General features: G+C 41.7%; 1 protein-coding gene across 3 annotated transcripts; it reads left to right on the forward strand.

Annotated features, from left to right (window-relative positions):
• The first annotated feature begins 363 nt into the window (after positions 1–363).
• zfyve28 (zinc finger, FYVE domain containing 28) lies at positions 364–23,586 on the forward strand. Of its 3 annotated transcripts, none has more exons than XM_030391668.1 (14): positions 364–752; positions 13,982–14,122; positions 16,297–16,434; positions 16,633–16,835; positions 16,978–17,067; positions 17,307–17,396; positions 17,490–17,591; positions 17,679–19,205; positions 19,492–19,587; positions 20,057–20,220; positions 20,308–20,424; positions 21,243–21,347; positions 21,483–21,586; positions 21,711–23,586. In XM_030391668.1, the coding sequence occupies exons 1-14, from the start codon at positions 717–719 to the stop codon at positions 21,840–21,842; spliced, it is 3,045 nt and encodes a 1,014-aa protein (XP_030247528.1). In that variant the 5' UTR covers positions 364–716; the 3' UTR covers positions 21,843–23,586. The 3 variants fall into 3 exon arrangements, with proteins under 3 accessions (XP_030247528.1, XP_030247529.1, XP_030247530.1); XM_030391669.1 differs by having other exon boundaries at positions 21,246–21,347; XM_030391670.1 differs by lacking the exon at positions 19,492–19,587.
• Positions 23,587–23,758: the final 172 nt, after the last annotated feature.

A 23,758-nucleotide genomic window follows, 5' to 3' on the forward strand; every position in this document is an offset into this window, starting at 1 on the left:
AAAAATAAACATATTCTAAAAGGTGTTACCTTGGTTCTGATGCAATATGAAATCTACAAACTAAGTAGAAACTAAAATTGTCCAGTAGCAACATATTTGAAATTAAAAATATTTGTATTTTCACAGAATGTAGATTTTTTTTGATGAGGGAAATGCATTTTAAAGTGGATAATTCAACATTTTTAAGAAAATTTATCGGAGACAAGTCTCTATAAAACGTTCCTGGAGGGCATCTTTGAAAAAAATACAATAAAATGAGTTACGCTGTTATACTTCACATTTCCAACCAAAAGCACGGTGTTTGGGAGCAGCACGTGAAGGCACCATTTCCTGGGAAAGTGGGAGGTGGATGTTGTCAACGTGACTGTCATCAAGTAACGTTAGAGGGGCAGAGAACAGCAGAGCCGTCGGTGCTCCGCTTGTCTGTATCGTCGGGACTTGGAAAGTGGCCGGGCTGGGGAGACGAGACGGGCAGCCAACCTTCGGGATTCAGTGAAGATGGAAATAAGTCGCTGTTTTCGAATATCTCCTTTGTGCGCCTTCAGAGCCGCGTTGTAACGTCCGGGACAACTTAACCTGCGCTGCTTTTTATACATTTTGCGATTTGGAGCCAACAGCGCTAGCTAGCTGTAGCAGCCCACCGCTGATAGTGTCAGACACACAGGTACAGGAGAGTAGAGGAGGGCTTGGTGACAAAGGAAGGTGGCGAGGTAACGATGAACCGCTTTCGAAAGTGGCTGTATAAGCCCAAGGTAAGTTATCATGGATTCACACGCTGTGTCAGCGCTGCAGTCAGTCATTTTTTATGCATAGCCGTGAAGATAGCTAGCCGGACAGCCGATCGGTGAGGCTCGCTAGCCTGATTACTTCACACACTGGCTGGAACACATCTGCTAACTGCTAGCTCCTGATGTTACAGTGTATCCAGCAGCAGCAGCAGCAGCAGCAGCTCATCTCCCTTTGTTGTTGTTGATGCTTTTGTTTTCGAGAGCTCGTCAGGGATGCAGTGTTGAAACCTGGAATGTACAAGGGCTGCCTTCAGCTGACATTGTCATTAATGTCAGGTAATACTGAAGTGATTAATTTTTTTATTATCGACAAAAACTGATTCTTTGTAAAGCCTTGATAATAACAACAGCATGATTACTGATAACAACAACAGCAGCATTAATGATTAAACAATAATCAATTATAATGATTTATTTATAGTATTCTAATGTTGTAATTGTTGTAACGTCATCATCATCATTTTACAAAATAAGAAATATATAGAAGTAAAATAGATTTTGATAGAAAAGTAAACAAAAAGCTCTGTATCAATTAATAAACTGTTTATTTTCTCTAATACTTTTTAATTAATTAATTTTGGTATTTAAAAAGGCAGAAATTTTACAAAGATGTTTAATTCACTTTCACATGAGATAAAGAATATCAGCAAAGCCTCACTGAAAAACTAATAGATTCACTGATCATCAGAATTGTTTATAACATTTCTCTGAATGTTTTATTAAATGACTAGAGTTGCATGGATATACCGTTTTCAAGGCATATTATTGTATTTAAATGGATGATTATCATACCGCTTACATTTGCTTATCTTCTGTATTTATTTCTACCATATTATTGTTAGTGAACAATAAGTTTAAATATCAAGTTTCATGGACGGGACATGATATATTGTGAAACTTTTTTATGTTTCTCATGCTGTGAAAATGTATACTGCTGCGACCTCATAAATGACACATTTATTATCAAAATAGTTTACTATTTACTGTTTAATTAGATGACTAATTGTTTCAGCTCTGTAGCGTTTGATTCATTTGTTACTTGTTGAAATCACCCTAAACTCTGCGTTAAGAGTGAAACGCGTCAAATCAGCCACTGCTCAGGCCCAGAACAGAATCATCACCTTTGTGGTGAGCTTGTAATGGATGTGCTCTGACTCTTTAAATCAAGTGCAGACTGTGGAAACATGCCTGACACAGCAGAGAGAGTATTGAAGGCTTGGTGGCCCTGTTAAATGAACAGTTTAATGTGCCAACGGCAGCACTTTTCAGGTTTTTACTCATGTAAATATGAATATTTCTCCAGGGAGGGAAAACTTGTTACTTTAACGACGACTTGCACGTAGACAAAATTGCATAAATCAGATGAAAGTTGTCATTTATTATTACATGCTTTTTTGTTTTTGTTTTTGGCTGAGAGTTTCATTACAGCAATAAACCATCATAGATAATCTGCTCAGGTTGAGATACTCCTACGTAATCTACGTCCAGAGAATCCAGAGCATGAGATGTTGTAATACTTAATGTGGGTTTACAGCCTTAATGTGCTCATAACCTTGTCCAAATTACTCACATGCTTCTCTGGAAAGTTTGCTATTTACAGTTAAGACTGAGCAACTTCCATTGAAAAGCACTTTGTGAAATGATGTTAACCACTTGTACTACACAATATTCAAATCCGGCCTCTTCTGGAGGATGATGGGTACAAAAAGGTTATTATTATCAACTGCAGAGGATTTATATAAAAACATTATGGAATTAAAAAAACTGAATTTCTTAAACGGATACTTCACTTCTGTAGGCTGAAAATGAAAAGTTTTCTTAGCTAGTCTGCACAGCTAACTCCAGTCAGGCATGAATAACATTTTAGCATGTTTAATTCATTGTGTCCTCTCAGTGTATCGGCATAATAACTGCACATAAAAGGTTGACCTTGCATCATCGCTGCTGGAGATCACGAGTCTCAAAAGCAGATTTTTAAATTGATGGAAGCTGTGGAAAATATACAGCAGACAGCCTCTTAAACAAGTCAGTGACTTTGGTGCAGCGTTGTGTCCCTTGGCAGGCAAAATCTAATTTTTTGCTCTACTAAGTTTTGTCAACATGTATTTCTAATTGGCAGTGTATCTGGTAATAGAAGACAACTGAGTCTCTGTATCAAACAATAATAATACAGTAATTAGAGGTTTTCCAACGGTAAAGTCAGACAGGGATAAAATAAAATGCCTGTGATTATACATCATCCACCTGCTCTTTACCACATACACGCACCTGCGTCACTCCTCTTTTCTCTGTTTAACCATGTTTGCTGTCACAGCATTTCAGTAGTCCATTGTTGGGGTTAGGCCTAAGTGTTGAGGTTCACCGGAGTATTGTCACATTCATGAATGACCACTGACTCCGAAGTGCTGAGCTATTACATCAGTGCCCCTTCTGCCAAATCACAGCCATGGTAGGAATTAGCAGAATTACACATAGGTCTGTGGGTTTTTAATGAGCACTTTTCTGGCTCAAAGTGAGTGAAGAGAAAATTGCTAAAAGCCTCTGTAATTATGTCGATCAGCATGAAAAGACAACAGTTAGAAAGGAGGGTGCACATCACTTTATGCTGCTGCGACTGAAGCTCACAAGTTGTTTCTTTTTTTGCACAGAGAGAAAATATTTCTGTGGTAATTAAAATCTGTGCCCAACCCACATATTCTGGCATTTATAGTCAAAAAAACAGTACAGCGTTGTCATTTTGCATCAACAGTAAGCCAGTTTATTATTGAACTGTATTCTCCTGGAGAGAGAAAAGTGTTGAATCGGCATGTTCTCATGACTGAAGCATAGCTATTGATATTTCCAGAGCTGTTCTTTAGCTCCCCAGATAAGTCCCACTGAGGAGGACTTTCCTTTTGCCCCTGCTACACAATCCTTTCCCAGTGTGTCAGAGAGTCATGTGCAGCTCTGTGCGGGACATAACGTACCTGTCATTTTGTCATCAAAGTGCCAACGAGAATGGCTTGTCCTGGTTGTCTGTGAGGCTGTAACGATTAATTCACCTAAGGTCATGAAGATTTATCTGTGTAAAGGGAGATCGTTCACGTTCCCTCTTTGCCCTCAAACTGGTTTAGCTGGTTTTCATGTGAATAGGTCAACTTGTTTTTCGTATCTTGTGTTCTTTTATCTGACCCCTCATTCGTTGAACTTTGTATATCTGTCCCAAACATAGACGAGACCTGGCTCAGGTTTCCAAGCAGCCAAAATGGCCACTGTCTCCTCACTCACCCCCGTGTTCATCAGCGACAAACTTACAGAGTGACTGACGACGAGAAAGAGAGAGAGATGTCAGGAGGCTAAACCTGTGCACTTCCTCGGTAGCCTGTGTTCCTCTCTTGGTTGTTATTCCATCAGGCATTCAGGGTCTGACCTTCAGCTCCACACCGCCTCATCTGTCAGTGTGACGGGCTCACATCTCGCACCAGGCCCGGGTGCCCTCACCTCCATCTACAGGATGCTACTAATTTGTCCCCCCCCCCCCCCTCCCACTGGACAGTTTAGTGTGATGGGAGCTGCTCTCCCCCTTATCGAAATGTCAAACAGATATGTAGCAATGTAGGCTGTTTGCAAGTGTATGAACATATGTAATGCAAATGCCCCGATTGCTTTGATAAGGTCATCCAACGTGTGACAGAACTAGGAATAAATTCATCTTGCTTTTAGAAAAATATAATTCGTGGTGAGAAAGCAGATTTGACCAAAATAATTGTAAGTTTATAAGTAGTTTCTCAGTTTAATCTCCTAATTTTACCTTTTTAATTATCTCCCACATTCCATTCGTTTCTTAAGTCATTTTAGGATAACAGTGCAGTTTATTTATTCATTTAGTACAGCACAAATATGTTGCCCCAATAGCTTGTCTTCTGCCCCCTACCTACCCCTAACCCTAACCCTACCTCCACATGCAGTATATCCTCTTAAATTTCAATTAATTTGTTTGTGACTTGTTTGTTGTACAGCTTTATCTTAAGTATACAGTAAAATAAAGGATCACTATTGACTTTGAGCTTGTAAAAATTTCAAACTACAGGTAACAAGGTTTTCTCTTGACCGTCTGTATGATTGTATTGCTGTGGAAAACTAATAAGATATCTTATTTCATTTAAAATATAATACTTAAAAACATGATATGTACTCAGGTAATGGACACAGTAACAAAGCCTTTACAATGTAAAACAAAACAAAGTCATAATAAGATCAATTAAGACAATATATCCAGTCCTAGCAAGGGCTGTAGCAAATGGGCTGATCATTTCAACTCTAAACAAGTGTTTAACATAATTGGATTCAATGGTTTAAGGTCAAATCTCACGAAATCATCTGTTTTTTATAAAGAAACAATGGTGTGAAATCATTTGGACACATGTTAATGAAACACAACAAGGCATGTAAGTATTTACTGTGGCCATAAATCATTGTCAAGCCCCCATAAATGATGCTGTGGACATGTTTGTCTACACTGTCGGAGAGGAAATACGACATGTTGACAGCTGATGGCTCCGACAAAGCAACACATTTTTACTAATCGTCCACTCAAGAGCCAGTTTTCCTTCTGTCTACTTCTGCCAGCTGTGTGGGCCCTACTTAAAATGCATCAGTTGAATTTGATTTTGAAAAGAAGTGTTCAGCTATGAAGAGGTGGGGATGACACATGATTAAAACAGCAGTAATAGCGATGTATGTCTTTATTACAAACTCAGAAAAAGCTGTTGGAACGTGGTGGCAGGGTCATTGTGTTTTGTATTAATGCTTTTTTTTTTTTTTACCCAAGACAAATTTCAGCAATTCTACAATCAGATTTTCAAGCAGGCTGCACAGATATTAATTATCACAAATATGTCTCCAGTGATTTTTTTTCTCTGTGAAGGTGGTTTATTTTATAAGAAGAACAAATCCAATCTTGTACGCCTAGGACTTTTCCTCTTTTGGCTGTGGTATCAAAAGAGGAGTCAAGAATCATTTTTTCATACTATTATTATATGGAAGTTTGAAATTCTGGCATCACTACAGCCTTGAATTGAAGCAGTTTATACTTGATGCTTTTAAATGAATGAGAAATGATTTGTTGTCAACATTTCGCTGCTTCTACAGAGTTAATATGTTAACATGAAACAAAAATCTAAAATGGAAGATGAATGCATATCATGTACAGTATATTTTCAACAGAGTGTTGTTTCTTGGGTATATTATGTCACAGCTCTTAGCAACTGGTGAATCATGGTGGTTGGTTTCTTCAGTAATGATTGCTTCACTTCTACAGAGCATGACAGGCTTTGCTGTAGTAGGTTCTGCTGTTGTTTATTTGATTTATCTCAGCCTCTTGCTTGCCCTTCATTTGTCATTCATCACTACCCTGGTTTGTTTGTGAATACTGCAAAGATGCAAGCAGAGGAGCCAAGAGCAGGCAGACACATATTTCCAGAGTTGTTTTGGCACAGTTGGCACAAAGTTGATGGAAGAGGGAACAGCAAACTGCTGAGCAGCGGCCGGCGTTGCTTCACATTTAGCCTCGTTTCGGGAGTTCTTTGTGGACGTCCCATTCTGCTTACCCACCAGCCATGGGGTGATTGATTTGGTGTCAGCTGCCGAGATTTAGAGAGCTGACCCTAGTGCAGATCGGGCAATTGAAGGCCTTTTTAAATTCATTGCAGGATTGGGGAATCAGGGGCCCACTGTCCGAGGTGTGGGGAAGCGATGATTGAAGGAAAGTAGCTGTGGCGGAAGAGTGAGATTTAAAGGTTCCACAGAGAATCAGCTGGTCGTGGTATCAACTGCAACGCTGCACTTGTATCTTATCGGCAATAATTCTCTGATTTTAGATTTCTCTCATCATATTTGTCGATAAAAACATAAAGCATCCACTCAAGGTGCCCTTTGTCTATATTATGACTGACTATTCAAGGAAGAGCCAGAATATGATATGCCATTCCTCCTGCTCTAGGCTCTGTCTCAGAAGCAGGGGAGAATGGGAGGGAAAGCAGGAGAGGAGGAGAACAGTAGGCCTGTATTTTTGGGATTAGGTTTTGGCTTTGGTTCCAGTTGACAAGAGATAAGATGAGACGAGGCCGCTCCTAAGCAGTTTCATGTTTTTTTCTAGATTGTTGGACTGGGATGACATGAAATCCTGAAGAATGAACAAATTGAAATACAACAAATTTTGATGGAGATTGATATTGTAGCTTGCTTTTTATAGGAAAACGGTATGTGTTCAATGGATGATCATTTAATTAAGCATGTGTCTCCTCATCCTCTTCTTCATCATCTTCAGTTTAGTCAAGTTAATGACTTGCATGCATTTCATCACCACAGACAGCAATCAGAGATATGTGTTTGCATACACACACAAGCTGTTGCTGTCCATGGCTGTCAGTGGGACAGCCCGGGCATTGCCAGCTCTCAGTCAGTGTTTGTAACAATGAATGGCATATGGGCAGAATTAGCCTGGTTGTGAGTCATGCATAGTCTCAACAGTGAACAGGGGATGTGGGTCAGGAACCATGACAGTGCATAGGTGGGTTTGTGTAGAATCCGTTTGTTTTAGTGATTTTAAGACGTGACATATTTAAGAATTGCCTGTCAAATTCATATTCAAAACAACTACGAGGCAGCATATCACTGGAATAAATGCTACCTGCTGCTAACTGTAGCTGCTGTTAGCTAATTAACTTGGTTAGCTGTGCAGTAAGCACTGACTAAAATTCTTATAAATAGCACCTTTAATGTCAGGGATGACACTTCTCCTGTTATTGGTCTTTATTATGTAAAGGGTTCATGCATCTCCAGCAATCTTCTCATCTTGTCAGGACTCCACAAATAATTTTGTAAATCTAAAACAGTTTACCAGCCAGTTCTGGATTGTATAACCAGATTATTTCTTGCATAAGACCCTCCCTGCGGTAGCTGTGAAGAGGGGTGTCCCCACATGGCACAACACTACCGTCAGTGGGATTCGGGACACGCCTTATAGCCACCTAAATCCTCTGTGCCCCCCAGTGTCACCTCAGCCTGCCATGCTTAACATGTGCCAGGCACATGCACAGGTCATTGCTTAGTCCAAATTCCAGATTAGGACGGCCCTCAGCGAGGAGACAAGCTCACAGATTATGTCATCAGTCCAGATGGGCAGACCACTCTGAATATATTGAGTCAATGACCAGAGTTAAGTCGGCTGTGGATCCAACTTTCAGCTGGTTGTGGCAGAAATCCCCCTCAGCAGTCTTTGTTTAATAGGAAATCGGTCTTAAAATGCGACCATAATGACTAAAAGACAGTTCTGCTCGAAAGCTCATCATCAATAACTTCGTAGTTGCAGAAAACAACAGCAGTGAGGACAGAAACTCCTGATGCAAGCTGAACATGAAAGGAATGACTCGACACAACTCCAGTATAAAGCTGTATTCTTAGAGAGAGAATCCTTTTTTATTCTGCAAAACTTAATATAAATAATGTCAGAGGAAGTTTCCTTGTTTGTTACCAAAACGATTGGCTTGCTTTCGCCAGGGCTTTTATGCTGAGTCCTGAATAATAAATAAGGTGATGAACTGTATCCGGCTGCTTTTTTGCCACTCTGCCAGCTGACTGGATGAAGCAGAGTGAACTGGTTTCCCCCCTTACAGTATTTGCTTCTGATTGTTGGAAGGCAGCCAGAAGCCAGCAAATTGAGCCTGGAATAGAGTATGGAGGGCAGAGGCAAGGTTTCTCATAAGTCCCTTAAGTGGGCTCAGTGTGCATGCACTGATGCTATGGATGTTCATGAAGCATTAGCCTGATGGCCTCCATCATCTGCACAGTCTGAATAGAAATGAAGCCCAGAATCAGCATCTCAAGGCGAAAGCTGGCTGAGATGATGTTAATCGTACAGCAGCTGGCGACTCTCGGTAACACGTCTCAATAAGAGTCACACCGCCATCGCCTGTTATTGATTTAATGTTAAACAAAAGGAGAAGAAATTTCACTGAGTCATCGTGAAATGATGTGATTGAGGGGGTTTAACAGTAATTGTCACTCTGGATGAAGTTGTGGGAGCCTAATAGTCTGAAATGATGGGTTTGTGACCGCCATGGATAGAGTTTTTGAGTCATCTCAAAGAAAGGGCAGCCAGGACAACTGACAGCAGGAGTATAACAGGAGAGTGGCTCGCCGCAGGGGACAAGAGCTGGATCTGCTGAATCATTTCCGCACTTACGCAAGGTAGAGCTGTCATTGATGATGATGACACAACTTGCAAGTTCAAGAGTCAGATCGCCAGATGTTCACACACTTAGTTTTGTAAGCCAACTGTCATGCCCTTTTTTCTTAATTTGACCATAGTTTTTTTCCTTTGTCTTTCTCTTTATTAAAACAAATTTTTTTTAACACAAACACACAAAAACTTACTATTTAAATTTACTGTATGTGTTTAAAGTAAATGTCAAGTCCACTGCTTCACTTAGTGCCAGCTTATGTTATGTAAGCAGATGAAAACAGGCACGCTCATTTTATTTTGCATTTCAGAGTCCAACATCATGACTGACTCATAGCCAATGTAAGAAGGTAAATGTTACCATTGAAGGCTCTAGATTTGAATTTCAAACAAGGGATTAGTCTGTATTTCATGACTTGCATGGCCTCATCTCTCAGTAACAGGTGGGCCTGTTAATCACAGCTGTTAACTGTGCTGAATTTCATTAGTTTCAAATAGCATTTGACTTATGACGTGACACAGGATTTTATTGCGCCAGCTTTTGAAAAGGTAGATTAGCCTATAAAGACTTTTGGAATGTGTAAATTGGTTGCCAGGAAACATTTGGAGTGTTTTCCAATCAAAAACAATCAACTGTGTTAACTGGAAGTCACTGTAGCATTACTACCATAACATGAATGTCAAATATAGTTGTGTTTGGAGGCTGAAAAATATTATAAACTTTTATGCCAGTTTTCTATAAATGTAGGTATGACTGTGTTTGATTTGGCCATAAATGTTGAAACATTTGTAGAGATAATGTTTGAGTGGCTGAGGTTGAACCAGGTGCAACCCACCCCTGTTTATCATACTAGTTTAATAAATGGTAAACAACTCCATTACGTGAAATGTTTGCACGTCAGTTCTGCTAAATGATGAGTACAGTACACCAATCTTATAGACCGAGCAGCTCAGGCATTGCTGCCTATCTAAAAGTAAATCGGCATGTCTCAAACATTCCCTGCCTTTGACTTTTCCCCCATGATGCAATGCTGCAGGAATGTTCCCTCTTGTGTGAGGAATGCTGCAGCAGGAGGAGGCTATAGGACAGTGTCTATCTCAAATACTTCTTTTCTTCCTCTGTCAGCAAGCGTTGGCCTATATGCTTCAGAGATCGTGTTGTGCCTGCGCTAGAAAAAGGCCTTTCTCTGTCTCCCACTCCTGTTTCCTGTTTGGTCATCAAGACATTTTGTATCATAGACTCTCTCATTGTTGTGCAATTGAGTAAATTTCAAGTCATGTCTGACTCCTGACTGGTGATTTCATTGCCTTTCTCACTGTTCCTATTTTAGCAGTGGGTTTTTCGTGCCTCCTTGTGTGTAATTGTGATTAGGATTAAGTTTACGCATTCAGATAAACCCACTTAAATGTATTTCTATTATAGTAATGCTAATGCAACGATGAATAACGCTATTTATACTCCTTTCTGCTGATATTTGTTTTGTTTCGCTATAGTACCATGGCTGAGTATTCCATTCTTTGCAGATTATTGTTATATATAGAGCATGTATATGACCTTGTTAAGAGAGAACACTTGAAAAGAATGTGAAACACTTTCTATATTTGCCTGCTGTGATACTCAGTTGCCTGTTTGAGTTGGGATTAGGTGCCTTTTCTGCATTGCTTTTCCAGCTTATTCAGTAAACATGACATGGAAGAGACAAAATTCACAAACATGAACAAAATGTGCGGGAATATTGTTGATTTTGCTCTGTGGGACACACGTTGGCAAGAATCTGCTCCCCTGAAGTGTACTTGGCCAAGAAAACAAATACCAATCTGCTCTAATCCAGAGCTGCTTTCCTGTAACTCACCTGACTGCAGCTCTAATTCACACGTGAAATGTGTCACACATGAAAAGACAATTCTAGTTGGGTTTTTTTTCAAAAATTACAAATGATCCATCTTGCAACCGTCTTTACTTTGACTATAAAATGTCAGCAGTCATCAAAATACAGTCTCCCCCATGTTGATTAGGACATCTCTCAGTCATCCAAATAACCTTGAAAATATTCAAAATGTGTTTTTCACCCTCACAGTAATAATGCGACAAGTACCCCAGCTGTAGGTTATATCTCTGTGTCTTCTCCTCGCTGTTTGTTTCATTATTAATGAGAGAGAGTGAGGGAACAGCGCCATGTATCATATTCAGAGAGAGAAGCAAGGGCCCACGGGGGGAGCATCACGCAACAGGAAGCACTGCAAACTTAAGGGAAAGGGTCCTGTGAGAGGTTTTTCGGTAAATACCAGTATTCAGTTTGACTTCACGACAAACACTTTCAGACAAGTCGATGCATGGCAGACAAATGTGCCCGTTCACCGCCTCCCTTCTTCCAGTCTGCGCAGTCATGCTGTTCGTTTTAAGCTCCTGTGCCGTCACCGGGTCCATGCGGTTTGTGATGATGCACGTCGGCATGTGGTCGCCATTTTCGAAACCATTAACCTTTTGATCAACATGAGCACTCCACAGTAAGTGTATGTGCATGCGTAAGAGTGCATCCAGTGTTTGTGCGATTTGAAAAATGGATCTCTTGATTGTCTGTTAAAATTCGTTATTTCATTTTGGGTGGGTGATGCAATTAATGAAAAGTGATTTTGTGCTTCAGTGTCTCATCCCTGCCTTGTGTCGCTCAGACAGCAGTGGAATGATTTTCTATGCTGTGCTGTCCCCCTCCCTCACAGCGAGGGGAGCATGGTGGGAGATAATGACATAAATCCTCTACCAGGGCCAGGCTCTCTAATTACACCTACTCTTCTGGGGAGCTTTCACACTATATTAACCTCTGTTAACTCCTCTTGTCAGAATGAATGCCATTTTTTATCATTTACTTTGCCACACTTTTTGAAAAATTGTTTACACAGGAGTGTGAATTTGTACAAACATGCCTTGTGTTTGCTCATAAATCATCTTGGCAAATGGGAGAGCAATCTGTTGTAAAGCTGGCCTATGAAATGGCCTACTTACCTGATTTTATTTTTGTCCCTACAGACTTACAGTATGTTGCTGTGCTATGCAGCATTCATGTTGGTGCTGTATTGCCTCAACCTGACTGCTCTCTTTCTTTCTCAGTTTCTTGGTTTATTTGCAGGTGATTAGGCTTTAGATCCCTGAAGCAGAAGGTGACTAAAAGAGTTAGACTCACTGTTGGGAGTGGGGGAGAAACTCTGCTAAATACTCCACCTGTTAACACCAACGTGCTGTAGTAGTGCAGTGTCGTTGTAACCGGGAGACTTGCTGGCTAGGTAATGAATGAAATTCATGCGTTGACTTGCCCACAAGCATTGAGCTGGTTTTCTGGAGACTGCAGCTGTATTTCACTCATGCGGAGCTCTAAACAATATACACGTTAATTCCCCTAAGCACAGCATATGGAAACTGGTATACTGAATGAACACAGGTCTAGTTGACCTAATGGTTAAAACAGAGCAGATCAAGACTGTGTTGTTTTGTACTCTCTGTGTATTGTTGCCGGATTTCCTCTATGCATGACTTCAGCTGCTAAATGTTGCAGCTGAAATTAGTAATTGACGCACCTTACGAGATCAACAAGCAGGTTGGACACTGAGGGGTTTATCACATTTCTCTCTCTTCAGTAAGGCATAAGACTGAAAAGAGGATACTATAGCCAGTTATCCTGGCTTGACCTGGCCCATACTCTGTTTAGAGTCAAATAGAAGTCTTGTTTGCTTTAATATTCATTCATCTCCTCTGTAATTATTGGGTTGTTTTGAGATTTAAGGTTGTGTCACAACCTTTCACAGCTGCTAACTCTGTGATATTTGTGGCCTCGGCTTAAGAACCACGTAGTGAGAGAGAAACATTTTTGTAATGTAGTACTCTACTATAAATAGGGTTGCATCTAGTGATTATTTTTATTATCGATAAATCCGCCAATTACTGTCATGATTAATTATAAAATGTGAGCAGATTGTGAAAAATGCTCATCACAATTTCCAAAAAAAGTCCAAAGTGGCCCTTGAAAATTGCTTTCTTTGACGCACCAGCAGTGCAATACTCAATAACTGAAGAAAAACATTAAATCCTTCCCTTTAAGAAGCTTTAAGATTGCTCTAGCTGTGATCAGAATAAAGTCTAAGATATTTTGAGATATATTTAATTTGATGGCTTGCTAGATTTTGGCAATAATATATTGGCAGAGTTTATTGTCGGACAGCTACAGCTTTCTTGAAGCACTGACTGTGTGTCTGTGACTCTCAGAATATGGTAACAAGCTAACAAAATAATAATTTTTCTGCTCTAAAATATTGAGGTGCTCACCTTTTAATAACCAAAATAGTAATATATATTCACTTTTCTATGGTGAGAAAACCACAATATCATGTTGCAACTTTTTAGAAAGACTGATGGAAGAAACCCAAAATGAGAAAATACATATGTATTCTGGCTGAGACCACATATGAGGGGCTGGGCTTATGGTGTAGGCTGAGGAAATATATAAGTATATAAGTAATAAGTAAAAGGTAAGAGAGTGAATAACCTTCTGTGATACCAGAATGAATGTATTTCAGGTTTTGACTGTTTTTGAGAAAACAAGACATTTGAAGACATCACCTCGGATTTTAGTAAAAAATTGTGATGGGCTTTTTTCGCCATCTTATAACATATTATAGACAAAATGACTAATCTATTATTCTACAAATTAAAAGATTAACAGCTGCTAGTTGTAGGACAACCTACATTGTGATATAAGCTGTTAAGAAAAAACAGTCAATTAAAACTCGGTCAGACCAAGCACCGAGAAAGGGGGAGACTATTTTCAAGTCCAGTAATTAATCATCATAGTCATTTTAATTCTGACATTAGTCATTTTTTGTGTTGTTTCTGTGCATTGCGTCATCCATATTGCTTCTCATAAACAGCTGTGCGTGTACTGAAAATGACCTCCTTGTGTCTCTTTGTGTTTCCGTGCAGAGGACGGACCCTCAGCTCCTGGCCCAGTTCTACTACGCTGATGAAGAGTTGAATCAGGTGGCCACCGAGCTGGATGGCCTCGACGGCAGGAAGGACCCTCAGAGATGTACCCTGCTGGTCAACCAGTTCCGATCTTGTCAGGTCAGGAGGGAGACTCCAATACACACAAAGTCATCATCTATGTTTTAGTCTATTTGAATTACTGTTGATATCTCATTCATTCATTATAAATGTTACATGAAAATAGGCCTTTAAGTGGAGTAGAGCTCTGCCTTTCCATACTGACCAACAACAGATGCCTTCCTAATGCACTTTCAATGGAAGTGATGGTGGACCAAATCCACAGTCCTTGATTTGTTTACTTTATCTGAAGCTATTATGTATTATCGTTTCAGTTAAACTCCGGCTTGTTTGACTCCAAGCCACAAATTCCACAAAGTCTTCTTTTCATACACATAATCACCTGAGTGGACCTTGGTTTGGCCTGGAAGCTAAAAATAGACAACAACCTTATCAGCCCTTTATGAACAAAGGAGTGATGATATGACTGTTGCCTTACAAACATTGCTTGACCCAGTTCTGATATCAAGCAACTTTGCTGATAAGATGAAAAAAAAGCAGACTTTGTGTGTCATGTGGGTTGATAGCAAATGGCAACAAGAGCAGCTAATTTGGTAAGAGGCACTTCATAATTGGTGATATGATTGAGGTAACTGTGTTTGGGACAAAAATAGGTTAGAAATTGGTGTCTTATTTTTTTTTACTCACTGCAAAAGTGCTGATGGAAGAGAACCTGAGAATCTTAAGATATGAACGTAGGTGCAGGTTATTGTTCGAGGCTGAAAGGAGCTTGGAAGATGTTGCTGTGTGCATGAGTGATGACTGCCATGCTGGGTCACGCTGGGAGAGCTGGAGGTGGTGGAGGGGAGGTCGTCATCTGGCCCGTTGTGCTTTAGCCTCCCCCCAACGCCACAGCACACAGGGAAGAGCCCCTTAATAAGGTCATCACTTGATCCCCGACTGTTCTGTCTCTCTCGCTCCATCCTTCCCTCTGCCAGTCGGTTACTTCTTTTCTTTGGTTCCTCTCAGTTTTTTTCTCTTTTTCCTTGTTCTGATGCTTTTCTTATTCTCTCATATTAGAGTCTTTTTTAAATTAATTTGGTTATCAAGATGAGACTTCCTAGTAGTTGTGAATGATGAGCTCATCTTAGGGTGCATCCATACCTCAAATCAGTCTTTGGTTTTCCCGCCCTACAAGTTGCAGTGAAAATGTTTAGCAGCAAAATCTCAGCACTTGTATGTTCAGACAGGGGTCTTTTCGATGGTGTTCCCCCGCACGGGTTTTTGGAGAATGAATTAAGCAGCATGATACACCACAGCCCCAAGAATAGAAGTGCTCTCCAAGTGCTCTCAAGCCAAAATTTTGCACTTGAACCTGCCACTGCAGCTATCGGCTCTTATTCATGGGCCTCTGTGGGAGTTGCTGGCATGCTGCTCATATTATGTTGGCACGGCTGTATCTACGGTGCGGCCTGCTGGAACAGGCAGGCGAGTATATGTGTGTGTGTTTGAGATGGACAAAGATTGAGTTAGATGGCGCGCACAAGAGACGAAGGAAAAGAAAGGGTCAGAGATAGACGGTGTAAAGAGTGAAAGATAAGCTGAAAAAAAGGATAGAAGCCGGTCTGTGACAGGTGTCATACTTTAAACCCAACAGTAGAGATGGTTATAACCGGTGCCCCCCACTGGGAGACGCTCACAGACATGGGATGGTTCTCAGACTTGGCCAAGACACACACACACACAGCCATAAAGGAATCAGTGGCTAAGCTCTCCTTCTCAAAGCTTTTTAATCTTTCTCCTCGGGGCGAGCAGAGAAAGACGCAGTGCTGTGCCTGACAAGATTACAGTGCACAGTGCAGCTGTGGTTGAGTGAAAGGCTCATTGTAAGTCATTGTTATGGCTGTTGTACATGCCAGCGGCACATAAGCTCTTGATTAGCTCTTGCTGTGTGTGACACTGCATTTTCACTGCTGGAATTATGAGCTTTAGTTTAGTGTTTTTATTGAGGGAGAATGTAGCTGCGAGGGCCTTAATGGTCCTGTGTGCTTGTCAAATTGTTTTCATTCACTTCCTAATCAATGGTCTTTAAGTGCTGCGATACAGTGGCCTTCTTGAAAGAGGTGAAGCTTGGATTGTTAACCAACATTAGGTAATCAGAGTAAACACTGAGAAAATTGCTTTTCAAGAACAGTTTTGTACTCTGTACTTATTTGTTCAATTTTGTTTCCTGTCACTCTTGTATTCATCTGCAGGACAATGTGTTGAACATCATCAATCAGATCATGGATGAATGTATCCCCAATGACCGGGCCAACAGAGACTTCTCTGTCAAGTTCCCAGAGGAGATTCGTCATGACAACTTGGCCGGGCAGCTGTGGTTTGGGGCTGAGGTAGTGTATTCCCTCCTGCGTCGGTCTGAAAGAAAACAACCTGGCACAGGCCCCACACACATGCAGAAAAATACTGTATTTCATTTTTACAACTGTGGTGATTCATAATCGCTGAAGCGTGCCATTGTAAACATCATTTTCTCAGTTTAATCTTCTGTGCAAGGCAAAATGATTTATGACATACTTGTTTCTGTGCAGTGTTTGGCTGCTGGCTCCATCATCATGAACAGGGAGATAGAAAGTATAGCAATGAGACCCCTTGCAAAGGATCTTACACGTAGCCTGGAGGAAGTACGCAACATCACCAGAGACCAGGCCCTGAGAGACCTCAACTTGTACACGGACCGCATGAGGGACGCATTGCGACATTTCGACGGCCTTTTTGCTGAGTTTGAGCTCAGGTAAATTAAGGACCAGACATTTGGCAATTGTCGCAATGCAATTAATCCACATTTATCATCCTCTCAAGGATTTAGTTGCCAAAAACTTTCACCAAGGCTGTGGTTGTCATTACAGTCCACTTTCTCTTTCTTTCTTTGCCAGTTATGTGTCAGCCATGGTGCCTGTGAAGTCTCCCAAAGAATACTATGTACAGCAGGAGGTGATTGTGCTCTTCTGTGAGACTGTCGAGAGGTGGGTTTACCAAGGAGCAAAAATTTTAAAGGTCCCATATCATATCGTAAGATTACCATGTCTCTTTTGGTAATAAACCAGGTCTAGTTGCTGTATAAATACTGTAAAACAATCGAAATGCTCAATCTGCTGAGAAATGCACATGTCATTCTGGCTTCATCTGGAATTCACCAGAATATAAATATTGTAAAACGGTAATTTTTTTTATTTCCTGTATTTCCTTCAATCTGTTGTCCCAGGGCCCTGAAGCTGGGCTATCTCACACAAGACATGATCGATGACTATGAACCTGCGCTGATGTTTACAATTCCCAGACTAGCCATTGTGTGGTAAGTGATGCCTGTCCTCTCCGTTTCTTCGGCCACCTGATTGTTGTTTAGTCCCTCCTGTCCTCTTACAGAATTTTAAACATGTTTTGTTAGTGGGCTGGTTGTGTATTCAGAGGGACCTCTCAACCTCGACCAAAAATCAGAGGACATGTCTGAGCTCTTCCGGCCTTTTCGCACTTTATTAAAGAAAATCAGGTATAGTCTGAATATATCATATAATTTTATCTTTTTTTTATGATCTTTATTTTATCTTATTAATATGTTACAACAATGCTTTTACAGAGACCTGCTGCAGACCCTGACTGAGGAAGAGTTGGTTACACTAGAGAGGAACCTGTGTATCTCTCAGGACGGGGAGTTGTCCACAGAGCTGGCCACAAACTGCTCATCAGCTCCCGTCCAAGAAAATAACTCATCCAGCAGCCCCGCTAATGACACCTCCAAGGGAGAGAGTGAGGGGGAGCAGGATCATCTGGCTCTGTTTGTCCATCCCAGCCAGGAGGAGGAAGTGGAAAAGGGCTGGGAGGAGGTAGAAACTGAGAGGGGGGAGGAGGAGCAGGAGCAGGAGCAGGGCCTGCTGTGTGAGGAGGCAGAGGAGGCTGAGTTGGCTTGCTCGATGCAGTACGATGAGGAGGAACTCGAGCAGCTCAACATGATGGTGTACCGCGTGGGAGACGAGATGTCCACGCTGCTGTCGCCTCCCAGCCAGGGTCAGTCACCTGCGCACCAAGTCCACAGAGGAGAGGCAGGAGTCTCCAGTGGGGCTTCAAGCACTGAGACGTCTCCCCGTAGGCTCCTGGTGGGCCGAGGAAGGACAGGCATCTATGTAGAGGAGGAAGACAGGGTCTTTCTCATGGATGATTTGGATGCAGCAGGAGAGAGCATCACCAGCATCTCAAGAGAGACCAGTAGTTGTGTCGCCTCTCCTTCCAAAGCATCACAGTCTCCTCGTTCAATGCAGCGTAAGCCGGGACTGCGACCCGATTCTACCAGGAATGGCTGGTACTCTGGGGCCCAGTCAGAGCAGCCATGCCCACAGCCACGCAGCCAGAACACACACTGTCTGAATGCAAAACGCCCTCCTTGCACTTCTGCTCCTGGCTCTGAACCTCTGCCTTACACCAACGGGTGGGAAATGGGCTTGGAGGGGACAGCGTCTGAAACCGCTGAGGTCATCGCCCACCGTATGGGTGGGATGAAGCTGTCTGCCACGGTCATCTTCAACCCCCGCTCTCCAAGCTTGACAGAGCTGGCCGTGGATAAGCTGTTACTGCCGCGGCCCGCTCCCTCTGAGATTGAGCCCTGCGGCCCCCTGGTGGCCACTCACTGCCTGCTCAACTCCTGTGTCTGCTGCGGGAGCTGTGAGGATGGCCACGAGGATGCCATGACCACAGAGAGCACTGGACTTGGACTAGGCCTTGCCCTGGGATTGGACAAACACTGTAAGACCGCTGCCCCCAGCACTGTCATCCAGTCTTCTGCTTGCCGACTACCACCACGAGGTCACGAGCCTTGCAGCAAGGGTGAGCTGGCCCAGTTGACTCCCCCTTCTTCCCGCTGCTCTGCAGAGATGCTGGAGGAGGATTCGAACTTCCAGCTCTGTGAGAAGTGCCTAGTGGTAGCTCCAGGGCTGGGGAATCAGGCTCAGGACTGCGGCTCCAGCGTGGAGGATGGGCCCACTCTGCTGGGGACTGAAAAGAGGCAGCAGGCTAGTGAATGCCGGCAGGGGGACAAGGAGACAGATATGGACAAACCAGGAACTAAAGACTCAAAGAGGGACACCAAAGAGGACAGCAGGAGGTGCTCCAGGTGTGTTGTCACTTCTACGAGTCATTTTACAAGCTTATTGATTTATTTTACAGTGATCTTTTTTCTCTGGAGGACTTATGACCTCGACACAGTCTTTCATAATTGCCTGTTTTATTTCACCATATTTCATCATTTATTTTGAATTTCTCTATTGCTTCCATCCATTGGTTGCATTTTACCTTGTGTTGCCTTAATTACCTAGCTGTGTTTCTTTTACTGTTGTGTTTGTGCTTCATTTGTTCCTCCCTTTTTTTTTTTTTTTTACAATTCATTTGGTTGTTTTTAGTTTTCAGAACTCCCCCCTCAGCTCTGTGTCAGGTAGTGACTGTGAGAGTGTGTCGGTCACCACATGTAGTCTATCAAGCAGTGCATACACTCCCAGGTAACCATCACTCATGAAAGAATGTGTCACTATAATGTGTGTTAGGATTGTTTTTTCATGGCCGTGTTTTGATACTAACTTAAAAGTCCTTGCATGATAGATGAACAGATTGCTTTGTAGTCTTTATGCCATCCTTTGCTCACACTCAGCCGCTGATTGAAGTGCCAGTCACTCCTTCCTGTATGGCCTACAATTGACAGCAGTAATTTGCCTCCTGGTTCAAACTGTAGATTTAATTCGACAGATGTTGCAGTGATGACGTCCAGTGTATAATTGATAACAATATAGCAGAAGATAGCAATTTGTAATGTGCCGAAAAAATTGCTAAGAAACATTTTTTCATTTATTATTCATCATTGTTAATTGAAAGATCAATATCTAGAATTGGTAAAGTATTAATTCAATATGTAAATTGTGCTTGCAGAGTTCTGAAAAATAATCTTGTCCTGTCTCTCATCACCCTGTCCAGCCCTGTCAGCAGTCTGACCCCCAGCTCGGGGACGTCAGAAGATCTGGACCATCAGGAGATCCAGCTGGCCCTGCAAAATGCCAAGATGGCTGCCAGGAACAAGATCCGATCGCGCTTCCACAGCAGCAGCGACCTCATCCACCGCCTCTTTGTTTGCATATCAGGTAAAAGCTCTCGCTCTGATCGTCGCCCTCCCCCGTCTCTTTGTTTCCCTCATGCTGATATCCATTATGTGTTCTGGCATGATGCAGGTGTTGCTGATCAGCTGCAGACCAACTATGCCAGCGACCTTCGCAGCATCCTCAAGACTCTGTTTGAAGTCATGGCAACCAAGTGTGATCAGGATGACAACGACAAGCAAAAGAAAGGTAAAGAACATGTCTTGGATATATGATATGTTTCAGTCCAATGTCCTAACCTCATTAATTAAATCCTGAGAGAAATTAAACACTGCTGAAGTGTAACTAAAAAGTGGCAAAAAAATTAAATGTACTTAATGGCAATATATCAAATGACAGTGTGAACCAGTGATGACCCTCAAAAATTTATCACCTGACTCCACAGCTCCCCTTGGCTTTATGAAATCTTATAAGGAGCTTCAGTTTACTGTTTTGATTCACTCCTACTTCTTTCATGGTGTCATTTTCAGCTGCAGCAGGCACCTGTTTTAAGCAAGAAGCAAGATTAAAAATCCACTGTACACAACCTGCTCAGCAGTAAACCATCAAGAGTAACAGCTGGGCACTAGCTGGTGAACATAGTGAAGCATCTAGCAGCTTAAGAGCCAGATGTTTCCCTCAGGAGATTGTAAAAAACAGTGCTGTTGGGGATGTGAATATTGAACACACTATGTGTTACAGAACTGCTGAGTATCTGAACTGTTTATTAAGTTCATCATTTCAACTTGAAAGGAGATGTGTCACTGTTGTTCTTCTGACTGGTCCATCTTTGTTTGTTTTCTCTTAAATAAAGGCTTTGCAAAGGCCCCTCCTTCAACCTTTTTGAAAAAGGCATCCAGACTTTTATCATATCATATTTTGATGTCTGTAATGCTTCCTCATCTGCCACAGCTAGTCTGCTCTATATTGTGTCAAACTGATCCATAACTCTGCAACAAGGATATTTGTGCAAACAGCAATCACTTGTACATTACATCAGTTTTACTTTCTTCCTCTGTGGTGTCCAGCAGGTCCTGTTCTGCGTAGTGCAGTGCTGGAGGACTGTGCTCTCTGTCAGGAGACCATTTCCTCATCAGAATTGGCAGCCAAGGCCCGGGAAGGCCAGTTCGAAGGTCAATAAATCCACAAACAGAGCCACTAAGAATTTAGTTGAAATATCAGTCTTTTCCTCGTTTTTTTCTACAGCAGAAATACTGATGACTGGTGACAGGCCTGCTTTGTTTTAACTGTTCCTAATTGCTCTGTAGACCCTCCAGACTGGGTGCCCGATGAAGCCTGTAATTCCTGCATTGCCTGTAAGGCTCCCTTCACTGTCATCCGCAGGAAGCATCACTGTAGAAGCTGTGGAAAGGTACGATGACTGACGGAGCTCAGGTGGCAGAATTCCCAGTTTAATGTACAATTGATCAAGCTGATGACTACTTTGTGTGCTGTCATCATTTAGATGTAACTAATACATCACTCTGTCATTTCAGATCTTCTGCTCTCGCTGCTCCTCCCATTCTGCTCCTTTGCCCAGATACGGCCAGGTGAAGCCCGTCAGGGTTTGCACTCACTGCTACATGTTTCATGTCACGCCATTCTACAGCGACAAGGCCGGCATCTGACCCCAGATCATCACTGATAGCACAGCAAGAACATATGCAATGGGCAGAATCACGGCTATGTACAAAGCAAGTGTCACACTGCTGTGGTTAAACTAAATGGTTGTCATTGTACCTGCTGAGCAAAGCCTCAGAGTAAGGCCGTTAGAGATGACATGAGCAGAAAGAGGAGACATGCAGCCACAAGTGATGACTTGACCTGTTTCTGTTGCTTCAGAGAGACTTGTGCGTCACCGGGAACCAAAAGCTTTGATTTCAGTGCCCAGCCAACACACAAATGATTCACAAATGCCTGCCTGACTGGAGAAGTGCGAAAGGGAGAGGGGATAAACAGGCAATAACACATTTTGAACTGGCATCATGCAACAGTCCTCTGTAGCAGTTTGCAGCACAAACTCATTACAGGCCACCTTGTTTGTTTTGTTGCTTTAGGTGTAAATGAAAGGACTTGTGACATATTTTCTTATGCTTTAGCGAGCTTCCTACATTTGTGCCAGAGCTCCCACGGGACTCGGATTACTCAAAAGAATGTAAGTCATGATAACCATGTACATAGGGATAATTCTGGTAATCGCTACACTACAATGTCTTCAGTAAACTGTTGCTATTTATTTGGGAACTGGAAAGGCTATCTCCACCACGCCAGTCCCAGTAAAGCAAAAATGAAAATAACAGCTTTTATATTGAGATTCCTTTATGCTTTTAATGGCAATGAATGTGTAATTGTGTATCACTTTGTGAAACGGGAAAGTTTTTGACAAGTTTGACAGATCACCTCTCGATGGCAATGGGCTGCGCCCCTTGCAACACAGCATGTTCAGTTTTCTCTGGGGACTCCGCTGCACACTGAGATGGATAAAAGGGATCCTAAGTCATCACTGTCAGGTCTTTGAAGGCCCCCTAGTGGAGAGTTGACCTCTCTTCACTCAGTGCTCTCTTCACCATGTTGTGAATAGTTTGTTCTGAACCAGAGGCCTTCTCAGGTGCTGGCCTACACACTACAGGCCAATTACTGTCCACTGATTTCTCTTCCTCACACTGATATAGTGCAATATTGGGACTGCTAACTGCAATGGTCGAGCACATTTTAGAATCAACCCTTTGTTATTTAAATTGTAGTTATATGCCATTTCTTAAGAGAGATGTTATATTGGGGTTTACACTAAATTATTTCCATCTTTGGTTGTGGTGGTACATGGACAGGAACAGATATTTTGTTCCCAGACTGACTTCCTTTCTGCTCTTGAATCTGCTTCCATTGCAAATGACAGCATACAAAGTATCTTCCACGCTCATCATGTATTACAGTTTGTACATCTGAATGGTTTGAAGTTGCCGATCTACGTAAATGGACCTTTGAACGACATCGATGTTCATTCTGCTCTGACGTAAAGCAGTTTCTCAGGCATTACATAATCAAAATCACTCACCTACTGTTGGATCAATCCTATTTTCATCAAAGAACATATAAAATCACTTTGAAAAGGTATGTTTTTTTTTCTTTTATAAAGAACAAAAATAATGTATGAAGCTATAATTACTTTAATGTAAAATACATGGAAACATGCAGTAATGAAAGGGTGGGATATTCTATTATTGTTTCAGAGCTTCGTCTTATTTTGTAAAAATTCAAGGACATTTCCATGATAAGAGCTGTGTGAGATATTCAACGAACAAATAATGTTATATAGTTTTAAATGCGATGTATATTGAAATAAATTACTTTTTCCTGTTTAAAAAATGTCAACCGATGAATTCTTCTGTTTATTTTATGCAAAGCACTATTGAATTTCTGCCTTGAAATGTACCAATAGGTTTCTGCCCTGGATTGACTTTTTCTCAGGTTACTCTCCTTACTGATACAACTGTACAACTCCACTGTCTGTGAGTTAAAGAACATGAACACTGAGATCGACGAT

The sequence above is a fragment of the Sparus aurata genome, chromosome 16 (genome assembly GCF_900880675.1).
Source record: "Sparus aurata chromosome 16, fSpaAur1.1, whole genome shotgun sequence".
In the NCBI taxonomy this organism is placed as follows: Eukaryota; Metazoa; Chordata; class Actinopteri; order Spariformes; family Sparidae; genus Sparus; species Sparus aurata.